This window comes from Salmo trutta, chromosome 5 (assembly GCF_901001165.1).
Source record: "Salmo trutta chromosome 5, fSalTru1.1, whole genome shotgun sequence".
Lineage (NCBI taxonomy): Eukaryota > Metazoa > Chordata > Actinopteri > Salmoniformes > Salmonidae > Salmo > Salmo trutta.
In genome coordinates, this window is record NC_042961.1 from 58499902 (window position 1) to 58521290 (window position 21389).

The window sequence follows — 21389 nt, forward strand, 5'->3', positions numbered from 1 at the left end:
ATAGTTTTGGCAAGTCGGTTAGGACATCTACTTTGTGCATGACACAAGTCATTTTTCCAAAAATTGTTTACAGATGGATTATTTCACTTATAATTCACTGTATCACAATTCCAGTGGGTCAGAAGTTTACATACACTAAGTTGACTGTGCCTTTAAACAGCCTGGAAAATTCCAGAAAATTATGTCATGGCTTTAGAAGCTTCTGATAGGCTAATTGACATAATTTGAGTCAATTGGAGGTGTACCTGTGGATGTATTTCAAGGCCTACCTTCAAACTCAGTGGCTCTTTGCTTGACATCATGGGAAAATCTAAAGAAATCAGCCAAGACCTCAGAAAATAAATTGTAGACCTCTCCACAAGTCTGGTTCATCCTTGAGCAATTTCCAAACGCCTGAAGGAACCACGTTCATCTGTACAAACAATAGTAAGCAAGTATAAACAAAGATTGTACTTTTGGGAGAAATGTCCTCTGGTCTGATGAAACAAAAATAGAATTGTTTGGCCATAATGACCATCGTTATGTTTGAAGGAAAAAGGGGAAGGCTTGCAAGCCAAAGAACACCATCCCAACCGTGATGCGTGGTGGCAGCATCATGTTGTGGGGGTGCTTTGCTGCAGGAGGGACTGGTGCACTTCACAAAATAGATGGCATCATGAGGACGGAAAATTATGTGGCTATATTAATGCAACATCTCAAGACATAAGTCAGGAAGTTAAAGCTTGGTCGCAAATGGGTCTTCCAAATGGACAATGACCCCAAGCATACTTCCAAAGTTGTGGCAAAATGACTTTGTTGTCCTTAAGCCAAGGTACTGGAGTGGCCATCACAAAGCCCTGACCTCAATCCCATAGAAAATGTATGGGCAAAACTGAAAAAGCGTGTGCGAGCAAGGAGGCCTACAAACCTGACTCAGTTACACCAGCTCTGTCAGGAGGAATGGGCCAAAATTCACCCAACTTATTGTGGGAAGCTTGTGGAAGGCTTCCTGAAACGTTCGACCTAAGTTAAACAATTTAAAGGCAATGCTACCAAATACTAATTGAGTGTATGTAAACTTCTGACCCACTGGGAATGTGATGAAAGAAATAAAAGCTGAAATCAATCATTCCTTCTATTATTCTGACATTTCACATTCTTAAAATAAAGTGGTGATCCTAACTGACCTAAGACAGGGAATTTTTACTAGGATAAAATGTCAGGAATTGTGAAAAACCTGTTTTTAAATGTATTTGGCTAAGGTGTATGTAAACTTCTGACTTCAACTGTATGTACACGTGGTGTTTGTGTGTGTACAGTCCCAGTCATACTAAGCGTTTGTCCCAGTCGTTTCCTGTGTGTGGCGAGTGTAGGCAGGCCACAGTGTACCAAAACAACCAGATTACAGGAAGCCTCAGACAATGAGCAGGAGAGAGAGAACCAGGCCACCCACCCAGCCCGCCGCCTCAAGCCTCCCCTCAGGTGCTCTGATCCTGGCCGAGGCTATTCAGGTTACTGGGCCGCCCTCCTGGAAGTCTGGCTGCTGACTGTACTATACTGCACCTGAGCCTGAACAAGGTTACTCTGGAGAGGGTAGACTGGGAGAGGGCCTGCTTCCATCCCCCCCAACCCAAGGGCAAAAGAGATGGGTGGGATGGAGTTATGGAGGGCACAACAGTAAGGTCGGGGGAGGATATAGGAGTGCTGGAGGAGGATATGCTTGGAGACCGCTCCATGGCCCAGGTTGGAGACCGCTCCATGGCCCATGCCCAGTACCACCCCTACCTGGCTGGGAGGAGCGAGGACACTGATAGAATGCTGATGCTAAGCCATGTTCGGTCTCCCACCTTGAGAGAGCGAAGTATAGAGATGTAGAAAGGGGGTCATAGTGTGTGTGTGTGTGTGTGTGTGTGTGTGTGTGTGTGTTGAAGCAATAAGGCACGAGAACCTGGGGATTATCGTGTGCTAACTCCCAACTAAGGGGTGTTCTTATGCCCGAGGCAAAGCCGAGGCCCTTTGGAGGGTGTTACTCTCAATAAGTCCCGGGTTCGTGGCCTTATTGATTTCATAAAACGGTTGCCGACATGTATTAAAAAAAAGTTTTAATTCAAAACGTTAGAACATTGAGTGAGTTCTGAAGTTGCTAGCCAAGTAGCCTTGCTAGCCTAGTAGCATGGGGAAATGTTGTCCAGATTCTATTTTTCCAGGAGCGATTAAGTTTATAAATTGACTGGCTGGGCTGTGAGACAGTGGATGCGTATTGATAAATCTAATGAACTTGTTAATTTTTAGAGATTCTCCTCTACTTCTGATTATTTTTTAGCCAGTAGTTCTGAAAGTAGTGCCCACAAGCTAAAATTGGTCCCCAAAAATGGTTTACTATGTCACGTGTGCGGATATGTGCACCACGTCATTGTTCGCTCTGCTATGTGTGTATGACGTGCCTCTTGCTAGCTGTCACTCACATGAAGCTCATTGGCGACTCTAATTGTTAGGGGGCTGGCCCACGTGGGGGAAAATGAAGAGGAAACGGCGCAGTGCAGCTTCCAGAAAAAGTTGCTTTCAAACTAGGGGTTTTGTTGCTAATTGAGGCAAGGCTGTAATTCTTCTCATGGATTATGCATGTATGAACTACACATTGACACATCCAGCCCAAAACGGGAGGATTAAATAATAGTTTGTGGTCGCCAATGTTCCGGAGCATGTCTTTAACAGGCATTACCCGGAGAATTCTGGGATTGTGGTTCTATAACTCCCTGCTATCAACCAGTCAGCATCCAGTTTCCATTAACACCCGGTTTCTAAACTATACTAACACTGAGTCACCTCCCTACTGTCCCAGATACTGAATGTACCTATCTGCCTCAGTGACGTTACTAGAAGAAAGAGGTAGAGGACGAGAGAGGGAATGGAGGGGGAGAAAATGAAAAGAAAGCAAAAAGGGAGAGGGAGTGAGTCAAAGGAGAGGGAGAGAGAATGGGCCAATCTGCTTTAGTGACGCCACTGGAAGATTGTCGTCAATAAAACTACTAATAACCCTTGAAAGGGGAGAGGGAGTGAAATAGAGGCGAGAGAGAAGGGAAGTGAAGGAGAAATGGATGAGAGGGAATGATTAGAGGAGAGAGAGCGAAAAGGACAAAGCATGAGGGGATGAGGGAGCTAGAGAGAGACAGGAAGGCTGAGCGCTAGCAAGAGAAGGCGGGAGTGTCAGAGAAAAAAAAAAAAAAGGTCTGTAGAAAAGCGTTGACCGTGACTGTTGTGTCAGAGGGGAGATAGAGGAGAGCTCTGAGAATCTTTTATCATGTGTTGGAGTGTAGGTTCAAACTGACTAATGGAGGTCGCCAAGCACAATAATCTAGAGATGCATATTGCATACTCAATGGCAGGGTGGACACGGTGTGGTGGGGTGTACAGGAATGATGAGTCTAAAAGGGAGAACAGAGGGGGGGTGTGCCCTTATCTTAAAACACCCAGCTCCAGGCTGGCCCAGCCCAGCAGAATGTACACACACACACCAGGGCTTGACATAAAACATGTTTTAGCCACTAGTCCTTTTGACAAGTAGAACATTTCTTTACTTGTCCAAAAGCTCCTCAAGTCGCTTATCCAAAAATACAAAATTATCTGTAACACCGTTTTTACATTATTGAATGTTGCGAAAATAAAATGCATGATCTTTTTTTTTTTTTTTTTTTTACCATAGAGACCAAACCATCAGACAAAAATGTAGGCTCCACTGCCTATTGACTTCATATTCAAGCCTTTCTCAAAATACAACTGCTCTTTTTTAAGGCTCTCCTGGAGGATCTTTGGCCACCCTTTGGTAGTCTGTAAAATATTACAATTACAACCAAATACTTTAAAAAAAAAAAAAAAAAATAATTCCCTCCGGTGCTCAAAATTGAAGGTAGTCCCTGGGACTATTTAAAAAATAATACATATGTCTATGATTCCAAACAGACTCTGGGACAGTTCTGGAACAACAGACCCACTGCACATAAAAATAAATAACAATAAAATAAACAGAGGCTGAAGCAACAAATCATACCATTTACCTTCAATATTTTAAAGTTTATTTCTTTATAAGCTCATCAATGCGCACATGGCTGTAGGTTACGTGCAGATGTTCCAAAATACAATTAGTGGGGAAAACACTTTTCCCAAAAGCACATGCCAGCGGTTTCATCTGACAGATTATAATATCTGTTAGATGTTAAGGGGAGATCTAAAGATGCATTAACTAGCATGGGTTATTAATATGACTAGGGTTATCATTAACTAGCATGGGTTACTAATATGACCTAGGGTTATCATTAACTAGCATGGGTTATCATTAACTAGCATGGGTTATCATTAACAACCATGGGTCACTAATATGATGAGGGTTATGCCTTTGGCTGCTGGACAGTAAAAGAAAGTTGATTTGAAAATGAATAGATCATGAGAGAAATGCTGGCATATTAAGTGTTTTATAAAATAATTCCTTAATTTCTGTGGTCGTATTTTGTCTAGACTACTTTGAAACAAGGTTAGACTTGCTTCATAAAATGCCCAGGTTTTAAACAGTTAAGTTTATGCTTAAATCGTTTCAAAATACTGACGGCCTCTGGTCAGATTCAAGGTAGGTGATGCCTATATGCAATTAAGTCTCATTTAAAGTTTGGCTACATTTTATGAGGCCTCCCTCGTGTCGGCATCTGTTTGGGCATGAGGCTGTAGCCAATATGCATCTCACCTACACTTTGACCTGTAGGCTTGTTTAATGTACATAAATAATGTATTTGAATATTCTGTTGGCCTCTGATCCAATTCTGATCGGAGTAATTGTCTGATATTTGTATTTATTGTTACTTGTCCATTCGGACAACTAACAGTGTCTTCAGAAAGTATTACATTTTTCCACATTTTGTTACAGCCTAATTTACATAAGTATTCACACTCCTGAGTCAAAACTTTGTAGAAGCACCTTTTGGTGGCGATTACAGCTGTCTTTTTGGCCTAGTCTCTTAAGAACTTTGCACACCTGGATTGTACAATATTTGCCCATTCTTTTAAATATTCTTAAAGCTCTGTCAAGTTGATAATTGCTAGACAGCCATTTTCAAAACATGCTATAGATTTTCAAACTGATTAAGTGATTAGGCCTCTCAGGAACATTCAATGTCGTCTTGGTAAGTAAATCCAGTGTAGATTTGGCCTCGTGTTTAAGGTCTGTTGGAAAGCCGACTGAACCAGGTTTTCCTCTAGGATTTTGCCTGTGGTTATAGCTGTATTCTGTTTCCCTTTATCCTAAAAAAAACTCCTTAGTCGGTGTCTGATGCAGCCACCACCATGTTTGAAAATATGAAGAGTGGTACTCAGTGATGTGTTGTTTGATTTGCCCCAAGTGTAACACTTTGTATTCAGGACATAAAGTTAATACTGCAATGTGGCTAAGAAATTAAGTGCCATGTTGCAAACAGGATGCATGTTTTGTAAAAAAAAATAAAAAATTCTATACAGGCTTCCTTTATTTCACTCAGTCATTTAGCTTAGTATTGTGGAATAACTGCAATGTTGTTGATTCATCCTCAGTTTTCTGATATCACAGCCATTAAACTCTGTAACTGTTATAAAGTCACCATTGGCCTCGTGGTGAAATCCCTGAGCAGTTTCCTTCCTCTCTGGCAACTGAGTTAGGAAGGACGCCTGTGTCTTTGCAGTGACTGGGTGTATTGATACACCATCCAAATCCTAATTAATAACTTCATCGTGCTCAAAGGGATATTCAGCGACTGATTTGTTATTTTGTTTTTTCTACCAATGGGTGCCCCTCTTTGCGAGGCATTGGAAAACCTCCCTGGTCTTTGTGGTTGAAGGCAAGTCAGTTAAGAACAAATTGTTATTTTTAATAAGGCCTAGGAACACTGGGTTAACCTCTCTAGGGTAGCGTCCCACCTGGCCAACATCCAGTGAAATTGCACAGCGCGAAATTCAAAAATACTAAATTCAAATATTTAACATTCTTGAAAATATATGTTATACATCAAAATAAAGCTTAACTTCTTGTTAATCCAGCCACCGTGTCAGATTTCAAAAGGCTTTACGGCGGAAGCAAACCATGCGATTATCTGAGGACAGCGCCCCGCATACAAACGCATGAAAATCATATTTCAACCAGGCAGGTGCGACATAAAAGTAAGAAATAGCAATATAAAAATGACTTACCTTTGATCTTCTTCTGTTGGCACTCCAAAAGGTCCCAGTTACATCACAAATGGTCCTTTTGTTCGATAATGTCCTTTATATCCGTAAAAACTTAGTTTAGCTGGTGCGCTTCAGTCAATAATCCACCCATTTTCCCTCCATCAAAATGCATACAAAATGAATCCCAAACGTTACTAATAAACTTTTCCAAACAATGTTTATAATCAAACCTTAGGTATCCTAATACGCAAATAAACAATACAATTTAAGATGGAGAATCGTTATGGTCTTTACCGGAGAAAAATACCAAAGAACGCGTTTACTTTCACTCACTTGTAAACACTACAGCCAAAATGCACCTAGAAAAACTACAATTTCTGGGTCATTTTTCCAAAAACCAGCCTGAAACTCTTTCTAAAGACTTGACATCTAGTGGAAGCCCTAGGAACTGCAATCTGGGAGGACTTGGCCTTATAATTAAAGTAATAGCCATTGAAAAAAGTGGTAAGCTGAAAATGTTTTATTTTGGGATGGTTTGTCCTTGGGGTTTTGCCTGCCATATCAGTTCTGTTATACTCGGACATTATTTTAACAGATTTTTAGAAACTTTAGAGTGTTTTCTATCCAAATCTACCAATTATATGCATATCCTAGCTCCTGGGCCTGAGGCAGTTTACTTTGGGCACGCTTTTCATCCGGATGTCAAAATACTGCACCCTAACCCAGAGAGGTTAACTGCCTTGTTCAGGGGCAGAATGACAGATTTTTACCTTGTCAGCTCGGGGATTAGATCTTGCAACCTTCCGGTTACAAATCCAACACTCTAACCACTAGGCTACCTGCCGCCTGACAATTGTATGTGTCGAGTACAGAGATGGGGTAGTTATACAAAAATAATTTTACCCATATTATTGAACACGGGATGAGTCTATGCTATTTATTATGCGATTTCTTAAGCACATGGTTACTCCTGGATTTATTTTAGGCTTGCCATAACAAAGGGGTTGAATACGTATTGACTCAAGACATTTCAGCTTTGAATTGTTTAATTTCCAAAATGTTCTACAAACAAAATTCCACTTTCACCTCGGAGTATTTTGTGTAGATCAGTGTCACCATCTCAATTGAATCCCACTTTGTAACACAACATGTGGAAAAGTTAAAAGGTGTGAATCCTTTGTCGGCATAAAATCTATATTCTTGTTTGCCGGAAAATGTTTTTGTTTTTCATGGACGAGAACAAGCATTATTGTCGAGTTCTACACGCGCGCGCACACACACACACTCACGCACTTTTGATTAGTGTTGGTCTACAAGTTGTAGAAGTCAGAAGTGCAGCGTTCTATTCCAGCACTGCAATCAGGTTCTGCAGACAGATTGTCAGGGGAGTTACAAATGCTTGCACTTCGTAGAATGGTTTGTGAACCCCCTCGTTCTAGAATGGTTTGTGAACCCCCTCGTTCTAGAATGGTTTGTGAACCCCCTCGTTCTAGAATGGTTTGTGAACCCCCTCGTCCTAGAATGGTTTGTGAACCCCCTCGTCCTAGAATGGTTTGTGAACCCCCTCGTTCTAGAATGGTTTGTGAACCCCCTCGTTCTAGAATGGTTTGTGAACCCCCTCGTCCTAGAATGGTTTGTGAACCCCCTCGTTCTAGAATGGTTTGTGAACCCCCTCGTTCTAGAATGGTTTGTGAACCCCCTCGTCCTAGAATGGTTTGTGAACCCCCTCGTCCTAGAATGGTTTGTGAACCCCCTCGTCCTAGAATGGTTTGTGAACCCCCTCGTTCTAGAATGGTTTGTGAACCCCCTCGTTCTAGAATGGTTTGTGAACCCCCTCGTCCTAGAATGGTTTGTTAACCCCCTCGTCCTAGAATGGTTTGTGAACCCCCTCGTTCTAGAATGGTTTGTGAACCCCCTCGTTCTAGAATGGTTTGTGAACCCCCTCGTCCTAGAATGGTTTGTGAACCCCCTCGTTCTAGAATGGTTTGTGAACCCCTCGTTCTTGTTTAGCATATTGGCCCTGTGTGGTAATAATAGCTTTTTATGAAGTCGGTGTCTGACTCGCGCCACTGACCAGCTCTCTTCTCTCCCTCCCTCTTTCCTTTCTGCCTTCAGGTGAAATGCTTCTTCTGGAGTAAACCTCCGTTACTAATCGATAGAGGTGTGTGTGTGTGTGTGTGTGTGTGTGTGTGTGTGTGTGAGGGTTTAGATCAGTGTCACTAACAGTGAGTCATTGTGGCTGCATCATCGACCCTGTCGTACAGATTCGTCCACCAACATCTGTGTGTGTGTGTTGGGTTTGTCAACATACAGGTCATTGGTAGTTCTGCCACAGTGGCAACAGGAGCCCACACACCATTGAATGAATTCCGGTTTCAAATGTACCAGGCAGATGGCAGACCCTGTGTATGGTGTCGTGTGGGAGTGCAGTTTGCTGATGTCAACATTGTGCCCCATGGTGGGGTTGTGGTTTGGGCAGGCATAAGCGATGGCCAATGAACACAATTGCATTTTATCTTTTGGCAATTTGAATACACAGAGATACCGTATCGAGATCCTGAGGCCCATTGTCGTGCCATTCATCCTCCGCCATCACCTCATGATTCAGCGTGATAATACACGGCATCATGTCGCAAGGATCTGTACACAATTCTCGGAAGCTGAAAATGTCCCAGTTCTTCCATGACCTGCATACTCACCAGACATACCTGTCAAAGGTTTGGACACACCTACTCATTTCAGGATCTTCTAGTTTTACTATTTTCAAAATGTTAGAATAATAGGGAAGACATAAACTATGAAATAACATAGTCTTTGCACACTCTTGGCATTCTTTAAACCAGCTTCATGAGGTCGCCACCTGGAATGCATTGCAATTAACAGGCATGCCTTGTTAATTTGTGGAATTTCCGCAGACTGAAGGAAAAGCAGCCAACAAGTGCTCAGCAAATGTGGGAACTCCTTCAAGACTGTTGGAAAAGCATTGTGAAGCTGGTTGAGAGAATGCCAAGAGTGTGTAAAGCTGTCAAGGACAAGGGTGGCTACCCTAGAATCTCAAATATAAAATATATTTAAAAACTTTTTTTGGTTACTACATGATTCCATATGTGTTATTTCATAGTTTTGATGTATTCACTATTATTCTACAATGTAGAAAATAGTAAAAAAATAAATGAACCCTTGAATGAGTATGTGTCCAAACTTTTGACTGGTACTGTGGGATGCTCTGGATGCACGTATATGATCGAATGTACACGTTCTCGCCAATGTCCAGCAACTTTGCACAGCCATTGAAGAGGAGTGGGACAACATTCCACAGGCCGCATTCAACAGCCTGATGAACTCTATGTGAAGGAGATGTGTCACGCTGTATGAGGCTAATGGTGGTCACACCAGATACTGACTGGTTTTCTGATCCAATCCCCTTCCTTTTTTTAAAGGTATCTGTAACCAACTGATGCCTATCTGTATTCCCAGTCATGTGAAATCCATAGATTAGGGCCTTTTTTTAAAAATTTAACTGAATTCCATATATGAGCTGTACCTCAGTAAAATCTTTGAAATTGTTGCATGTTTATTTTAGTTCAGTGTAGAATTTCAGTAAGGCATGTCTTAGTGATGGACTGCCTTCCCTTACGGCCTCCACAATGGATTAGTCCACTCAGACAGGAAATTATATATATTTTTTTGCTACTGCTTGACTAAAGAAATCTCGGTCGACCAACAGCCTATTGTCCAGACAATCGACCGGTCGACAGAATGGGTTTAGCTCTTTAACCCTAACCGTTTCTCACAGTCATATCTCTTAGCTCTCACCCCCTCTGTCATTCAGCTATCCTACCACTCCAACTTCGTCTCACTATCCTCTGATGCAATCTGTAGGGTACTACGTTGTGTGTGTGTGTGTGTGTGTGTGTGTGATTTTATAAAACACTTTTTTTCTCCCTAGTTTTTTCAGTTAACATCAACTTCTGTCAGGAGGTGCTCTTGGTTTCCGTGGTAACTGCAAACTTTCTCCTAAAGAAACAAACTTTTGTCTTTCAAGACCTGTTCCTTTCTCTTTTTATTTGCTTGTAACTATCACAACAACAACAACAACAACAACAACAACAGTGCAGTAATATCACAACAGTGCAGTAATATCACAACAGTGCAGTAATATCACAACAGTGCAGTAATATCACAACAGTGCAGTAATATCACAACAGTGCAGTAATATCACAACAGTGCAGTAATATCACAACAGTGCAGTAATATCACAACAGTGCAGTAATATCTAACAAGTAATCTAACAATTCCACAACTACCTAATACACACATGTAAAGGGATGGAATAAGAATATTTAAACTCAGCAAAAAAAGAAACGTCCCTTTTTCAGGACCCTGTCTTTCAAAGATAATTCGTAAAAAATCCAAAACTTCACAGATCTTTATTGTAAAGTGTTTAAACACGGTTTCCCATGCTTGTTCAACGAACCATAAACAATTAATGAACATGCACCTGTGGAACGGTCGCTAAGACACCAACAGCTTACAGATGGTAGGCAATTAAGGTCACAGTTATGAAAACTTAGGACACTAAAGTGGCCTTTCTACTGACTCTGAAAAACACCAAAAGAAAAATGCCCAGGGTCCCTGCTCATCTGCGTGAATTCGCCTTAGGTATGCTGCAAGGAGGCATGAGGACTGCAGATGTGGCCAGGGCAATAAATTGCAATGTTCGTACTGTGAGACACCTAAGACAGCACTACAGGGAGACAGGTGATCGTCCTCGCAGTGGCAGACTACGTGTAACAACACCTGCACAGGATCGGTACATCCAAACAGCACACCCGTGGGACAGGTACAGGATGGCAACAACATCTGCCCGAGTTACACCAGGAATGCACAATCCCTCCATCAGTGCTCAGACTGTCCTCCAATAGGCTGAGAGAGGCTGGACTGAGGGCTTGTAGGCCTGTTGTAAGGCAGGTCCTCACCAGACATCACCGACAACAACGTCGCCTATGGGCACAAACCCACCATCGCTGGACCAGACAGGACTGGCAAAAAGTGCTCTTCGCTGACGAGTTGCGGTTTTGTCTCACCAGGGGTGATGGTCGGATTCGCTTTTATCGTAGAGGGAATGAGCGTTACACCGAGGCCTGTACTCTGGAGCGGGATCGATTTGGAGGTGGAGGGTCCGTCATGGTCTGGGGCGGTGTGTCACAGCGTCATCGGACTGAGCTTGTTGTCATTGCAGGCAATCTCAACGCTGTGCGTTACAGGGAAGACATCCTCCTCCCTCATGTGGTACCCTTCCTGCAGGCTCATCCTGACATGACCCTCCAGCATGACAATGCCACCAGACATACTGCTCGTTCTGTGCGTGATTTCCTGCAAGACAGGAATGTCAGTTTTCTGCCATGGCCAGCGAATACCCCGGATCTCAATCCCATTGAGCACATCTGGGACCTGTTTGATCGGAGGGTGAGGGCTAGGTCCATTCCCCCCAGAAATGTCCGGGAACTTGCAGGTGCCTTGGTGGAAGAGTGGGGTAACATCTCACAGCAAGAACTGGCAAATCTGGTGCAGTCCATGAGGAGGAGATGCACTGCTATACTTAATGCAGCTGGTGACCACACCAGATACTGACTGTTACTTTTGATTTTGACCCCCCCCCCCCCCCCCCCCCCCTTTGTTCAGGGACACATTATTCAATTTCTGTTAGTCACACGTCTGTGGAACTTGTTCGGTTTATGTCTGTTGTCGAATCTTATGTTCATACAAATATTTACACATGTTAAGTTAGCTGAAAATAAACGTAGTTGACAGTGAGAGGACGTTTATTTTTTTGCTGTTTACATATAAATGTACCGAGCGCCATAGGCCCTCTTCTCTTTTTCCCTCTTTTCTCTTCTCTCTCCTCTGAATCCATCCATCAATCTGCAGGCTGTGGCAGTGCTTAGGTTCCCATATCTCCATCTTGCCATGATTTCCTATATTCAAGTGGTCTTGAATTCATTTGGAACTATTCAACCCATTTGATGCATATCAATTGAATTTAATCCAGTTGAGTGAAGGCTCCAATGAAAGCAATACTCATGAATTCTCTCTAATCTACAAGATCACATGAGCTCTGGGCCAATGTGTGGTCCTGTTGCCCTTTCTCTTTCCTCCACTTTCTCGCTCGGTCTTTCCTCTCTGCTCTCTCGCTCGCGCTTACCTCTCTCAACTCCTCTCTCAGCTCCTCTCTCAGCTCCTCTCTCAGCTCAGCTCAGCTCTTCTCTCAGCTCAGCTCTTCTCTCAGCTCAGCTCCTCTCTCTCTCGCCGCTCCTCTCTCTCTCGCCGCTCCTCTCTCTCTCGCCGCTCCTCTCTCTCTCGCCGCTCCTCTCTCTCTCGCCGCTCCTCTCTCTCTCGCCGCTCCTCGCCGCTCCTCTCGGTTTAAATAATGCAAAAACAAAGTGTTGGAGAAGAAAGTAAAAGTGCATATGTGCCATGTAAGAAAGCTAACGTTTAAGTTCCTTGCTCAGAACATGAGAACATATTAAAGCTGGTGGTTCCTTTTAACTTGAGTCTTCAATATTCCCAGGTAAGAAGTTTTAGCTTGTAGTTATTATAGGACTATTTCTCTCTATACGATTTGTATTTCATATACCTTTGACTATTGGATGTTCTTATAGGCACTTTAGTATTGCCAGTGTAACAGTATAGCTTCCGTCCCTCTCCTCGCTCCTACCTGGGCTCGAACCAGGAACACATCGACAACAGCCACCCTCGAAGCAGCGTTACCCATGCAGAGCAAGGGGAACAACTACTCCAAGTCTCAGAGCGAGTGAAGTTTGAAACGCTATTAGCGCGCACCCCGCTAACTAGCTAGCCATTTCATATCGGTCACACCAGCCTAATCTTGGGAGTTGATAGGCTTGAAGTCATAAACAGCGCAATGCTTGTAGCACAGCGAAGAGCTGCTGGCAAAACGCACGAAAGTGCTGTTTGAATGAATGCTTATGTAACCGTTTTGAAATGGCTAGTTAGTTAGCGTTTCAATCGGGTGATGTCAAAAGCCGTGGCTTTTGTGGCGCGATAGGTAATGATGCTTCGTGGGTGTCAGTTGTTGATGTGTGCAGAGGGTCCCTGGTTCAAGCCCAGGTTGGGGCGAGGAGAGGGACGGAAGCTATACTTTTACACTTACGAGCCTGCTGCTGCCTACCACCGCTAAGTCAGACTGCTCTATCAAATCATAGACTTAATTATAACATAATAACACACAGAAATACGAGCCTTTGGTCATTAATATGGTCGAATCCGGAAACTATCATCTCGGAAACAAAACGTTTTTCCTTTCAGTGAAATACGGAACCGTTCCGTATTTTATCTAACGGGTGGCATCCCTAAGTCAAAATATTCCTGTTACATTCCACAACCTTCAATGTTATGTCATAATTACGTAAGATTCTGGCAAATTAGTTCGCATCGAGCCAGGCAGCCCAAACTGTTGCATATACCCTGACTCTGCGTGCAATGAACGCAAGAGAAATGACACAATTTCACCTGGTTAATATTGCCTGCTAACCTGGATTTCTTTTAGCTAAATATGCAGGTTTAAAAATATATACTACTGTGTATTGATTTTAAGAGAGGCATTGATGTTTATGGTTAGGTACAGTCGTGCAATGATTGTGCTTTTTCCGCAAATGCTCTTTTGTTAAATCATCCCCCGTTTGGCAAAGTCGGCTGTCTTTGTTAGGAAGAAATAGTTCGCAACGAGCCAGGCGGCCCAAACTGCTGCATATACCCTGACTCTGTTGCAAGAGAAGTGACACAATTTTCCTAGTTAAAAAAAATTCATGTTAGCAGGCAATATTAACTAAATATGCAGGTTTAAAAATATATACTTGTGAATTGATTTTAAGAAAGGCATTGATGTTTATGGTTGGAGCAACGTGTACCTAAGCGATTATATGCAACGCAGGACAGGCTAGATAAACTAGTAATATCATCAACCATGTGTAGTTAACTAGTGATTGATTGATTGTTTTTTATAAGATAAGTTTAATGCTAGCTAGCAACTTACTTGGCTTCTTACAGCATTCGCATAACAGGCAGGCTCCTTGTGGAGTGCAATGTAAAGCAGGTGGTTAGAGCGTTGGACTAGTTCAAATCAAATCAAATCAAATTTATTTATATAGCCCTTCGTACATCAGCTGAAATCTCAAAGTGCTGTACAGAAACCCAGCCTAAAACCCCAAACAGCAAGCAATGCATGTGAAAGAAGCACGGTGGCTGGGAAAAACTCCCTAGGAAAAACTCCTGAGAAAGGCCAAAAACCTAGGAAGAAACCTAGAGAGGAACCAGGCTATGAGGGGTGGCAAGTCCTCTTCTGGCTGTGCCGGGTGGATATTATAACAGAACATGGTCAAGATGTTAAAATGTTCGTAAATGACCAGCATGGTCAAATAATAATAATCATAGTAATTGTCGAGGGTGCAACAAGCACGTCCGGTGAACAGGTCAGGGTTCCGTAGCCGCAGGCAGAACAGTTGAAACTGGAGCAGCAGCATGGCCAGGTGGACTGGGGACAGCAAGGAGTCATCATGCCAGGTAGTCCTAGGGCTCAGGTCCTCCGAGAGAAAGAAAGAAAGAAAGAAAGAAAGAGAGAATTAGAGAGAGCATATTTACATTCACACAGGACACCGGATAAGACAAGAGAATACTCCAGATGTAACAGACTGACCCTAGCCCCCCGACACATAAACTACTGCAGCATAAATACTGGAGGCTGAGACAGGAGGGATCAGAAGACACTGTGGCCCCATCCGATGATACCCCCGGACAGGGCCAAACAGGCAGGATATAACCCCACCCACTTTGCCAAAGCACAGCCCCCACACCACTAGAGGGATATCTACAACCACCAACTTACCGTCCGAAGACAAGGCCGAGTATAGCCCACAAAGATGTCCGCCACGGCACAACCCAAGGGGGGGGGCGCCAACCCAGACAGGAAGACCACGTCAGTGGCTCAACCTACTCAAGTGACGCACCCCTCCCATGGACGGCATGGAAGAACACCAGTAAGTCAGTGACTCAGCCCCTGTAAAAGGGTTAGAGGCAGAGAATCCCAGTGGGAAGAGGGGAACCGACAAGGCAGAGACAGCAAGGGCGGTTCGTTGCTCCAGCCTTTCCGTTCACCTTCACACTCCTGGGCCAGACTATACTTAATCATAGGACCTACTGAAGAGATAAGTCTTCAGTAAAGACTTAAAGGTTGAGACTGAGTCTGCGTCTCTCACATGGGTAGGCAGACCATTCCATAAAAATGGAGCTCTATAGGAGAAAGCCCTACCTCCAGCCGTTTGCTTAGAAATTCTAGGGACAATTAGGAGGCCTGCGTCTTGTGACCGTAGCGTACGTGTAGGTATGTACGGCAGGACCAAATCGGAAAGATAGGTAGGAGCAAGCCCATGTAATGCTTTGTAGGTTAGCAGTAAAACCTTGAAATCAGCCCTTGCCTTAACAGGAAGCCAGTGTAGGGAAGCTAGCACTGGAGTAATATGATCAAATTTTTTGGTTCTAGTCAGGATTCTAGCAACCGTATTTAGCACTAACTGAAGTTTGTTTAGTGCTTTATCCGGGTAGCCGGAAAGTAGAGCATTGCAGTAGTCGAGCCTAGAAGTAACAAAAGCATGGATAAATTTTTCTGCGTCATTTTTGGACAGAAAGTTTCTGATTTTTGCAATGTTACGTAGATGGAAAAAAGCTGTCCTTGAAGCAGTCTTGATATGTTCTTCAAAAGAGAGATCAGGGTCCAGAGTAACGCCGAGGTCCTTCACAGTTTTATTTGAGACGACTGTACAACCATCCAGATTAATTGTCAGATTCAACAGAAGATCTCTTTGTTTCTTGGGACCTAGGACAAGCATCTCTGTTTTGTCCGAGTTTAAAAGTAGAAAATTTGCAGCCATCCACTTCCTTATGTCTGAAACACAGGCTTCTAGCGAGGGCAATTTTGGGGCTTCACCATGTTTCATTGAAATGTACAGCTGTGTGTCGTCCGCATAGCAGTGAAATTTAACATTATGTTTTCGAATGACATCCCCAAGAGGTAAAATATATAGTGAAAACAATAGTGGTCCTAGAACGGAACCTTGAGGAACACCGAAATTTACAATTGATTTGTCAGAGGACGAACCATTCACAGAGACAAACTGATATCTTTCCGACAGATAAGATCTAAACCAGGCCAGAACTTGTCCATGTAGACCAATTTGGGTTTCCAATCTCTCCAAAAGAATGTGGTGATCGATGGTATCAAAAGCGGCACTAAGATCTAGGAGCATGAGGACAGATGCAGAGCCTCGGTCTGACGTCATTAAAAGGTCATTTACCACCTTCACAAGTGCAGTCTCAGTGCTATGATGGAGTCTAAAACCAGACTGAAGCGTTTCGTATACATTGTTTGTCTTCAGGAAGGCAGTGAGTTGCTGCGCAACAACTTTTTCTAAAATTTTTGAGAGGAATGGAAGATTCGATATAGGCCGATAGTTTTTTATAATTTCTGGGTCAAGATTCGGCTTTTTCAAGAGAGGCTTTATTACTGCCACTTTTAGTGAGCTTGGTACACATCCGGTGGATAGAGAGCCGTTTATTATGTTCAACATAGGAGGGCCAAGCACAGGAAGCAGCTCTTTCAGTAGTTTAGTTGGAATAGGGTCCAGTATGCAGCTTGAGGGTTTGGAGGCCATGATTATTTTCATCATTGTGTCAAGAGATATAGTACTAAAACACTTTAGTATCTCCCTTGAGCCAAGGTCCTGGCAGAGTTGTGCAGACTCTGGACAATGAAGCCCTGGAGGAATACCCAGATTTAAAGAGGAGTCCGTAATTTGCTTTCTAATGATCATGATCTTTTCCTCAAAAAAGTTCATAAATTTATTACTGCTGAAGTGAAAGCCATCCTCCATTTGCGAATGCTGCTTTTTAGTTAGCTTTGCGACAGTGTCAAAAAGAAATTTCGGATTGTTCTTATTTTCCTCAATTAAGTTGGAAAAATAGGATGATCGTGCAGCAGTGAGGGCTCTTCGATACTGCACGGTACTGTCTTTCCAAGCTAGTCGGAAGACTTCCAGTTTAGTGTGGCGCCATTTCCGTTCCAATTTTCTGGAAGCTTGCTTCAGAGCTCGTGTATTTTCTGTAAACCAGGGAGCTAGTTTCTTATGACAGATGTTTTTAATTTTTAGGGGTGCAACTGCATCTAGGGTATTGCGCAAGGTTGAATTGAGTTTCTCGGTTAGGTGGTTAACTGATTCTTGTCCTCTGACGTCCTTGGGTAGGCAGAGGGAGTCTGGAAGGGCATCAAGGAATCTTTGGGTTGTCTGAGAATTTATAGCACGACTTTTAATCTTCCTTGGTTGGGGTCTGAGCAGATTATTTGTTGCAATTGTAAACGCAATAAAATGGTGGTCCGATAATCCAGGATTATGAGGAAAAACATTAAGAGTTAACCGTAAGGTTGCAAGATTGAATCCCCGAGCTGACAAGTGTGTCGTTCTGCCCCTGAACAAGGCAGTTAACCCACCGTTCCTAGGCCGTCATTGAAAATAAGAATGTGTTCTTAACTGACTTGCCTAGTTAAATAATATTATTTAAAAAATAAATAAAAATAAAAATCGGTGGCCAAAAATACCGATTACCGATTGTTATGAAAACTTGAAATCGGCCCTAATTAATCGACCATTCCGATTAATCGGTCGACCTCTAAACCAAAGCATCACCAAATTTATATGGGGCAATAAAAAAACCTAGGATCAAGTTCTTCACTCTATTGAAACCTGAATCTAAGGGTGGTCTTGCCCTTCCCTCCCTTCAATTGTACTACTGGTCTGCCCAAATCCACAACATGCTAACAATCTTAACTGACTTGCCTAGTTAAATAAAAATTACAAAAAGTTGAATAAAAAAATCGGCCAAATCGGCGTCCAAAAATACCGATTTCCGATTGTTATGAAAACTTGAAATCGGCCATTCCGATTAATCGGTCGACCTCTACTCTCTACGCTCTTTCCTCTCGCTCTCTCTACCCTCTCTCTACCCTCTCTCCGCTCTCACTCTACCCTGTCTCCGCTCTCTCTCTACCCTCTCTCCGCTCTCACTCTACCCTGTCTCCGCTCTCACTCTACCCTGTCTCCGCTCTCTCTCTACCCTGTCTCCGCTCTCTCTCTACCCTCTCTCCGCTCTCACTCTACCCTCTCTCCGCTCTCACTCTACCCTGTCTCCGCTCTCACTCTACCCTGTCTCCGCTCTCACTCTACCCTGTCTCCGCTCTCTCTCTACCCTGTCTCCGCTCTCTCTCTACCCTCTCTCCGCTCTCTCTCTACCCTCTCTCCGCTCTCTCTCTGCCCTCTCTCCGCTCTCACTCTACCCTGTCTCCGCTCTCACTCTACCCTCTCTCCGCTCGCTCTGCGCTCTCTCTCCTCCCTCTCCGCGCTCCGCCCCCTCTCCGCACTCCGCTCTCTCTCCTCTCTTTCCGCTATCCTCGCTCTCTTTCCTCTCTCTCTCTCTGTCTCCGAGTAATCTGACCTGTTTTAGCCTTGTTTGACACACACACCACATTCTCCGTGGCAATAAAGACACCAAATGTCCCCAAACACAAGCAATCCATGTGTCCCGAATGCCACCCTATTTTCTATATAGTGTACTATATTTAACCAGAGCCCTCTGGGATGCAGAAAGGGGGTTAAGAATTTTAACAACCTGGGCCAAAGTTTAAAAAGCAATGTTACTTTGCCACAGGCCAAATGCTTAGTTAGCTATACACACACGCATGCAATCACCGATGCACACACCCAATCCACAGAGCACGTTTTTCTCGGCTCTCATACCAGTCCTTATAAAAAAAAAAACTCATGACATCTTCCTAATTACTCTGATAAATGCTGAAGAGGGAGAATATGATCAAGGTCCGTTTCTAGTCCTTAATGTTTTCTTAGGAGAGTTTATTGTCTGTCACAGAAGTGTGCTGGATATTAGAGTGTGGGCTGGCGTCGTGTGAATCCCCCGCGTTCTGAGACGCTCCGTCAGAACCAGGAACGCCGGGCTAGATGGGGAACATCAGCTAGGAACGTTGATGTTCCAGACTGCTCATGTCTCAGCAGAGCGCTCCTCTTTTCCGGGAATTCCCAGCCCTGTGTGTGTGTGTGTGTGTGTGTGTGTCCCTCATCCCTGCCAATTGAATGTAGTCCACGTTGATACTTGAAGAGATGGGATGTGTCTCAAATAGTGCCCTGTTCCCTAAATAGCGCAGTTGTAGTATTAAGAGCCCTATGGGCCCAGGTTGAAGTAGTGAGATGCATAGTGAATAGGGTGGTATTTTGGACGCGGACCCTGTTTAGTCAGGAACTCCTTAATTCTGACCTGAGACGTCTGACTTTTTTTGTCTTCCGTTTTTCTCAGCGTCTTATCCAGTATCTGGCTTCTAGAAACACCCTCTTCAACTTGAACAACTTCTTGGACAAAGGTGCTCTGCAAGGTATGATATGTTACAACACACACTTATACTGTACTAGTGCATGATTTTTACACGGCTTTGGTCTCAGATTCTGTCCATTTTAGTGGGGTGGGGGGAGGTTTCACTGGGGGTACTGTGGTGGGTTCCATCAAATGAGGTTGGCTCAAAGGCTCTCTCTCTCTCTCTCTCTCTCTTTCTCTTTCTCTTTCTCTTTCTCTTTCTCTTTCTCTTTCTCTCTTTCTCTCTTTCTCTCTCTCTCGTTCTCTCTCCAGGTTATGACATGTCTACGTTCATCCGTCGGTACAGCCGCTATCTGAATGAGAAGGCCATGTCTTACAGACTGGTGGCTGTGGACTTTACCAAGATGAAGAGAGGGTAGTACACAATAGCTCATATATCTACAGCCTACTAGGACTGTACCGGGCTGAGCCAAGTTGAGCTGCACCGGGCTGGCCTGCTGAGCCAAGTTGAGCTGCACCGGGCTGAGCCAAGTTGAGCTGCACCGGGCTGGCCTGCTGAGCCAAGTTGAGCTGCACCGGGCTGGCCTGCTGAGCCAAGTTGAGCTGGCCTGGACTGGCCTGCTGAGCCAAGTTGAGCTGGCCTGGACTGGCCTGCTGAGCCAAGTTGAGCTGCACCGGGCTGGCCTGCTGAGCCAAGTTGAGCTGGCCTGGACTGGCCTGCTGAGCCAAGTTGAGCTGGCCTGGACTGGCCTGCTGAGCCAAGTTGAGCTGCACCGGGCTGGCCTGCTGAGCCAAGTTGAGCTGCACCGGGCTGGCCTGCTGAGCCAAGTTGAGCTGGCCTGGACTGGCCTGCTGAGCCAAGTTGAGCTGGCCTGGACTGGCCTGCTGAGCCAAGTTGAGCTGGCCTGGACTGGCCTGCTGAGCCAAGTTGAGCTGCACCGGGCTGGCCTGCTGAGCCAAGTTGAGCTGTACTGGACTGGCCTGCTGAGCCAGCCCAGTACCAGTCAGGTTGCTTCTAAGCGATGAATCGGGTAAAATTACCAGCTCATCCAGGAAAAGGAAAGTAACTAGAAAGTGTTTGTGTATGTTCCAGGATTGACGGTGTGATGCGCACCATGAGCACAGAGAAGCTCATCAAGACCTTGCCAATTATCCAGAACCAACTAGACGCACTGCTAGACTTCCAGGTTAGTGTTTGTTGAGGGGTGTGTGTTTACAGTGGGAGAGATGGGCTTCAGACGTGAGCTGGCTTTTCATTTTGTTGTGTGTTTGGAGATTGAGATCGAGAAATATGTTTTTGAAATGGTTCTTCCTCCCTCTTTCCTCCTCCTCCTCCCCCTCTTCATCCTCTCCCTGTCTCCCTCCCTCCCTGTCTCCCTCCCTCCCTGTCTCCCTCCCTGTCTCCCTGTCTCCCTCCCTGTCTAGGCCAACCCTAATGAGTTAACTAACGGGGTTATCAATGCAGCCTTCATGCTGCTGTTTAAAGACTCCATCCGTCTGTTTGCTGCCTACAACGAGGGTGTCATCAACCTACTGGGTAAGGACAGGTCTAGAATCAGATATAAACGATTCCTTCTTGCTGAGTAAAGGAGTAGGGCTTATCAACTAGATTTAGCTGCAGGACGATTTTATTAAAAAGAAAACTGATTGAGTGGTTGGAAGGGTGTCCGGAATATAATTACTAATCATTTGGAGACCAAGAATCCCAAACAGATGTAATATTTCACTAAAACATGATCATTTTCAAACCTTGCTTACGATTGTATACGATCACG

General features: G+C 44.1%; 1 protein-coding gene across 1 annotated transcript in view; it reads left to right on the forward strand.

Annotated features, from left to right (window-relative positions):
• The window catches only part of LOC115194650 (phosphatidylinositol-binding clathrin assembly protein), a gene marked incomplete at its 3' end in the record, with an annotated part of 43968 nt that extends 22817 nt beyond the window's left edge, over positions 1-21151 (forward strand). The window contains 4 exon segments of the mRNA XM_029754509.1: positions 19600-19675; positions 19927-20029; positions 20708-20801; positions 21040-21151. Coding sequence (XP_029610369.1) covers positions 19600-19675; positions 19927-20029; positions 20708-20801; positions 21040-21151 — 385 coding nt within the window.
• Positions 21152-21389: the final 238 nt, after the last annotated feature.